The sequence below is a fragment of the Lycium ferocissimum genome, chromosome 5, assembly GCF_029784015.1.
Source record: "Lycium ferocissimum isolate CSIRO_LF1 chromosome 5, AGI_CSIRO_Lferr_CH_V1, whole genome shotgun sequence".
NCBI classification, from domain to species: Eukaryota; Viridiplantae; Streptophyta; class Magnoliopsida; order Solanales; family Solanaceae; genus Lycium; species Lycium ferocissimum.
In genome coordinates this window covers 61,685,211-61,692,302 of record NC_081346.1, presented here as the reverse complement: position 1 = coordinate 61,692,302, position 7,092 = coordinate 61,685,211, and the positions used below count along the sequence as shown (strand labels likewise).

Below are 7,092 nucleotides of genomic sequence, written 5' to 3'. Positions count from 1 at the left end.
AACCTTGCCATTTGTCGGGTTATATAACTTATAACCTTTAGATATTTACGCATAACCAACGAAAAAATACCTCTCACTTTTTCATCAAACTTAGATCTCTTCTCATCCGACACATATGCATAAGCAATGCTTCCAAACACTCGCAAGTGAGCAACTTTTGGTTTGAAATCACTCCAAGCCTCTTGCGGTGTTTTCCCACGAACACTTTTGGTGCGACGTCGATTTGATAAATACACCGCACAAGCAACTGCTTCAGCCCAAAACTCGTTTGGCATATTTTTCCTCTACAACATACTTCTTGCCATGTTGAGAATAGTCCGATTCTTCCTCTCCACCACGCCATTTTGTTGAGGCGATCTTGGAATGGTAAAAAAATGACGAATTCCAGTTTTTCCACAAAAAGCCTTGAATTCATTTGAAGTGAATTCTGCACCATTATCGGACCGAAGTGACTTTATTTGGTAGCCACTTTGTTTCTCCACCATGCTCTTAAAATTCTTGAAGTTTTCAAAAACCTCAGATTTTTCCTTCAAAAAATACACCCAAGTTTTTCGAGAATAATAATTAATAAAGAGAAGGAAATAATTAGTTTTACCAAGTGAAGCTCGCTTGATAGGTCCGCACACATCCATATGAATCAACTCTAGAGGACACCGTGATCTTGTCAATGACTCTTTGGGAAAGCTTTTTCTTGACTGCTTTCCAAAAAGACATCCTTCTCAAAGCTGATTAGGATGGTTAATGATTGGCAACCCTTTCACCATATTTTCCTTTTTCATCAACCTTACACTATCAAAATTCAAATGGTCAAATCACATATGTCAAAGCTAAGATGAATCTTTGACACATGAAAATAAGCACCTTGGTACATCACTTTGAAGATTCAAAACAAACATTTTATTTTTAGCCATAGGAACTTTGGCTAACAATCTCCCATTTTCATCTTTCATAGTCAACTTTTTATCTTTCAAATGAATGTCATAATTTTTCTCCAAAAGCTGTCCCAAACTCAGAATATTACTTTCCATTTTCGGTATATACATGACATTAGAGATAAATTGATGACTTCCATCTTTCAAACGAATTAAAATCGTACATTTTCCTTTGATTTGAACTTTTGAAGAGTCTCCAAGAGTGATGTTGCCACCATTAAATTCCTCAAACTCTGCAAATAAATGCTTCTTCCCGCAAATATGGTTGCTTGCACGGGAACCAATGTACCATTTATTTCTTTCTACATTTTCTTCTTCTTTACATGCCATGAGTAAAGTGTCATCTTTATCTTATTCTTTCTCTCCACATTATTTTTACATTCCCAGGAAAAATGACCATATTTATGACGAGTATAACATTCAATATTTGATTTGTCATACCTTCCTTTATTTGACCTCCATCCTCTACCTCTTATGCGGCCTCTTCCTTGGTTGGAGTCTTGAGTTCTATTTTCTTTGGTCGGAGGTTGACTACCATCTCTTCCTCCTCTACCACGACCTCTTCCAAGCCCAGGACCTCTTTGTTGTGAGCCACGCCTTTCATATTTCGCCTTCGAAGAAAGTTTTGCTTGCAAAGCTTGTTCAACCGACTCTTGTTTCAGTTTCTTCAATTTTTCTTCATGTGCTTGCAAAGAACCCATGAGTTCTACTATGGTCATGGTGTCCAAGTCCTTGGACTCTTCAATGGCAACAACAATATAATTAAATTTTGAATCTAGGGATCGTAATATTTTTGCAACCACCCTATCATCATTCAACTCTTCACCATATCTCTTTATTTGATTGACAACCGCCAAGACTCTTGAAATATAATCCGAAACTGATTTGGAATCCTTCATTTACAGCGATTCAAATTCTCCTCTTAAGGTTTGGAGACGAATCTTTTTCAGCTTGTCCAAACCTTGAAAGGAAGCTTGAAGAATATCCTAAGCTTGCTTGGAGTTGGTTGTATTTGCAACCTTCACGAACATCTTTTCATCCAAACTTTGATGGATAAGTGTGAGTGCCTTTTGGTCTGATCTTTCTTCTTTGTGGCAGCGGCATCATCTTCTTCATCAACACTGCTCTCCATAATTTCCCAAACATCATAGGCTCCAAGCAAAGCCTTCATTCGGATGCACCAACTTCCATAATTTTCTTTAGTGAGCATTGGAAATTGGAATGCAGTTCCATTAGTGTTAGTCATTTTTTCTCTACGTTTTGTTGTCTCTCAAATACACCGGCTCTGATACCAAATGTTGAAAATTTAGGAGAGCAAGACAACACAAATAACACTCAAAAACTCACTAGAAGAGAAATGGAGGAAAGATGATTTTCTATTCAACTTGACTTAATCCAAATGGCTAGATTACATGACTATTTATAGGTGAATTCATCCATGTATCTAGCCTAGCATACATGTATCACTATTAATAATTTCTCACTTCACATCCTCCAAGTACATGAATAAGAACTCACTACACTAATCTAGAATTTAATTCCACCAATTCATGTATCTCCTAATACATTAATCTACTAGTTCATGAACTACATTAAATATAATGTGAACAAATTAAATAATGTGAACAAGTTTATTTTTTCAACAGTATGGACAAACACAAATCCTTTTCCTTCAGCTAGGACTTAGGAGTGCTACCGTTCACGTTTTCTGAAATTTACATATTATTTCATTTCAGATCTGAGAAGGCCAAAAGCAAAAATCAAGAGAAAAAAGGGATAAAGCAAATTTCAACCTCATTTTCCTCCTCCTCATTCTTCTTCTTCTATGCTTTCTTCTCCTTCTCTTTCTCCTTCTTCTTTTGTTAAATTGAGCGAGTGCGAGTGCGAGTGGTTGTGGTTGGATTTAGTTGAAAACCCCTAGACGATACTGTTACAAAATTTGAAGAAGATTAGAAGTGATTTGGACTTGTTTCAAGTAAAAAATAGGACCTAGAAAACGTCTCTACAACATGTGTATATCTATCATGTTGTATATCGTGTATATTAGTGCATATCACTCACAAATTTTCATGAAAGCCACCATGGCATGTGTATATAACACACACATATTTATTGATATATACAATGTACTCCCTTCTGTTCATTTTACTTGTCTTCCTTAGTAAAAATAAATGGTCCAAAATAATTGTCTAAATGAGTGAAAATCATTTACACCTACCAACTTTGCTTTAAAAATCAAACTCCCTCCTCTCTGTGAACAACAGACATTCTCCCCCCTTTATCCTATTGATTTTTTAAATGCCTATTTTACCCTTACGTTATCAACTTTTGTCTACTTTATTTACTTCTTTAAAATCATGATATTTTCCTTCTTTTTAATTTACATAACAAATTTCCTATAAAAAATAAATATTATCTTCTGGGCAAAAAAAAAAAAAAAACGAGAATACTAATTGGGTATATAAGTTAATGATGTTCTACAATAAAATAAAATAGCAAATAAGAAAATTAATTTTTTTTTTATAATTATCAAAACTCGAATATCTATATATACAAGTGAAAACAACATGTAATAATAACTTTATAAATATATTGCAATGCAGGTAATACAAAAACTATTAACAAAAATAGAAACAAATTTTTTTAAAAAAATATTTATTTATATTGTAAATGAATTTTAAATTATAATTTAAAAAATATTTCATTAATGACAACCAAAACTTGTTTATTTATATAGAGAATAAGAGAAAAGTGAAACTTAAATATACACACACATTCATGTACATACATATCTACATAGTTAATGCATATAATATTGATATAACAATCTTAATAAATAGCATTAGATTTGTGACAAATTCATAAAAGTATTATTATATTTATAATGTATGAAATTTAATAAGAATCTTTAAATACATATGTTAAAAAAAATATTATATATTACATAAATGGAGTGTTGAAAATAACAAGGGCGAAATAGACATTGCATAGGATAAAGGGGGGAAAATGTCTATTGTTCAAAGTTGAGGGGGGAGTTTGATTTTTGAAGCAAAGTTGGGGGGTGAAAATGATTTTAACCCTATTAGAAAACCAAGAAATAATTAATTATTAGATTTCATTTTTACCCTTACTCAATAAATGTGGAGAGAGATTAATATGATGAAAAAGAGAATAGTATTAAATTGAGATAAAAGAATAAATAAGGATAATTTAGTCAAATTACCCTTTTAGTTAATGTTTTCTTAAGGGACGTGTAATGTCAAGTAAAATGGCGGAGGGTGTATTATACAGTGTGATACATATGGATATTCACGGCATACAGTGGGAGATACACAGATGGAATCGTCTTCAACCTCGAGTTTTGAATCTAAAATTCAACTCAATCCGCCTCACATTGCCTTCAAACACCTCCAAAATTGATATTCAAGCTCTTTAAGATATTTCCAACAAAACTCAATATCACTCAATCGAGAAAATTCACAAATATGCAGATAAAAGAAATTCAAATCAGACTTCAATGATGTTTTCGGGCCTTTATCTTCAAAATATCGATGGAGAATAAAAATGATTTGATATTCAAACCCAACAATGAAATCGATGAACCCACAAAATTAAAATTAGCATTTCAACACTAAATCAATGAAGAAATAATAATCATTTTTGGCCCAAAAAGGAAGTAGAGAGATTTGGGAGAAAATATGATTTTTTTTTTTCCTGAAACCATTAGGGAAGAGGGAGAGCGGGGGGGGGGGGGGGGGTATTCGCGATAATGATAGAGAGATTTGGGGAGAATATTTGAGAGGTTTTGAAAAATTAAAGTAATTGGATAAAACCTTAAAGAGATTTTCAAAATTTATAACTATTTTAATGGAAGACCGTGGTGGGATACAAGTTTTGTAGCCTAAAATGTGGTATTTGCTACCAAATGTCAATTTCTTAAACTAGGGTGTTATGCCATTTTGTAGGTCAAGTTGTCTTATGGTGTCAGATTTTCATTATTTGACATGTACCCAATTTTGACAAATATAAGATATGAGGTGTCTGAAGTTAGATTTGACAAATGCTAACTTTAGACGTCTAAAGTTTTATAGGGCTGAAGTTAAGGCATTTTTTTTTCTTAAGTTTCGTATGCCTGAACTTCAACCATATGAAATTTAAGACATTTTGTATGAAGTTAGGGCTAACTTCAGACACCACATATATGAAGTTATTTCAAAATAAATAAATGTTCAAATATATATAGAAACTTAGGGCATAACTTAATCAGCGGCACCAAAGTGCGGTATCACCATGCACTCCCCCCCACCCTCCCCTTTGTCATCTAGGAATTAGTTGGGGGGGGGGGGTTGTATTGTCCTTCCTAAGGACACGTATTTAATTGTTGAGCCCATTAAGAGAAGTAGTTGTGCAAATATATACCTTCACAGGGATTTGTCCTTCTCCTCCTCTTTCTTCTTTTTTTTCTTCTCCATTTTTTTATGTTTGCACTAGAAAATTAACATAATTGTGATTATTTTGGTTGAAGAAACTTGAAGAACACTATTATTGAGTTTATTGAGCTTGTTTGTAGAAGAAAACAAAAGTGACTATTAATCTTTTAAAGTTTTAGTTGAATCTAACTATTGAAATTTGTCGGGACTGGTATTAAAAGGCTGGATATCATAGGTGAAGTCCTTTGGAGTTGATTTGAAACGATTTAATTTGGATCAATTTTGAAGAAAAAGTGTTGCTAAAATTTCTGCACAATAAGTTATGGTGATCGTTAGGATTTATAGCCAAATCATAACGAATGGCTGAAATATTTAGCCATAAATGTTGAAAAGATTCTAGTGATTCGTCAAGATTTACGACTAAAATTCTGACGATCACCATAACTTGTTGGTAAGACAATTGTTATGACCGAAATTTTGGCGATTCGCTAGGATTCGTAGCCAAAATCCTGACAATCACCATAACTTGTGGTTATGAAAGTGTTGTCCAATATCAAGTAAGAAATCTTGGTGACCCGCCATATATTTTGCTTCAAATTCTAGCGAAACGGTATTTTTACATCAATTTTCTTAAAGAGATCAAATTTTAAACAGTGAAACCGAAAAATCCTATTTTTGCAAATAACCCTTCTTTATCCGAATGAACTTGTTACTCTCATAAGGGAGGTCGTGATATATATTCAATGGGTTTAATTGAATCCATCATGTGAAAAATTGTAGATTCATCTTTAACAATACCATCTCCAAAGGAACACCTCAAAGGCTAACAAGGTTGGTGATGATCGGACCAACATCAAAGTTTAATGTACTCTTTTGAGAAGCTAATGTTGGGTCAAGAACCCCATGTTATTTTTGGTCAATCTTATGTAAGTGACCGTATGTGAATTATATACCTCAAAAAGGTCAAGTTAGGTAATCCTCTAATATATAATACTGGTAGTATCTTTATTGCCAAAAAGGAACACCTCAGTGGAGATGACATTGTTTGCTTTGTAGCATTTCAATAATTATTGTCTAGTAATTGAACGTTCTCTACTCTTCTGTTTACTCCCTCCGTCCCATAATAAGTGTTACCTTAGCAAAAAACACGGCTATTAAGAAATCAATAATTCAATGTGAAGTTTATTGAATTACCCCTATATAATAAAAATAAATTATTTTTTCCTCTTAAATAGAGCATGCACAAGTTGTAAACCTTTTGACACTAGAAATCCAACAATACCAAGTTACTATGTGACTTTTCCAATCATCATTTAGATGTTACTTTAACTTGTCAGTTTTTATCTAAGGGTAGAGTTGACAAAACTAGCCAATTTATGTCTTGATTTCCTAAGATGACACTTATTATGGGATAATTTTTTTTAATTAAGGTGACATTTATTATGGGAGGGAAGGGAAAAGGTGATAAATCTAGCAAAGTAATTTCTCTTCTGAATCCCTTCTCCGACACCCTAAAAATTTACATTCCCAATTAACTCCTTACTTCAATATGTTTTTAGTAGAGAAGAAATAATACAATGAAGAAGCTGTTTATTTGTGGGAGAATATACCAATACTAAGTTAAAAAATTAAGATAATTGGATGATCGGACTATGAGGGGCCCTTGATTCGACTTGTCATCAACTCAATCACGCAATAAAGCACGCTCCCTTAGCAGTAGCTAAACTACT

General features: G+C 33.1%; 1 protein-coding gene across 1 annotated transcript; it reads right to left on the bottom strand.

Moving 5' to 3' along the window:
- Window positions 1–284: 284 nt before the first annotated feature.
- On the bottom strand, window positions 285–1,831 carry LOC132057893 (uncharacterized). Its single transcript, XM_059450482.1, has 3 exons — window positions 1,402–1,831; window positions 870–1,249; window positions 285–527 (listed from the first exon to the last, which is right to left on the bottom strand). The coding sequence occupies exons 1-3, from the start codon at window positions 1,829–1,831 to the stop codon at window positions 285–287; spliced, it is 1,053 nt and encodes a 350-aa protein (XP_059306465.1).
- Between the last annotated feature and the right edge of the window lie 5,261 nt (window positions 1,832–7,092).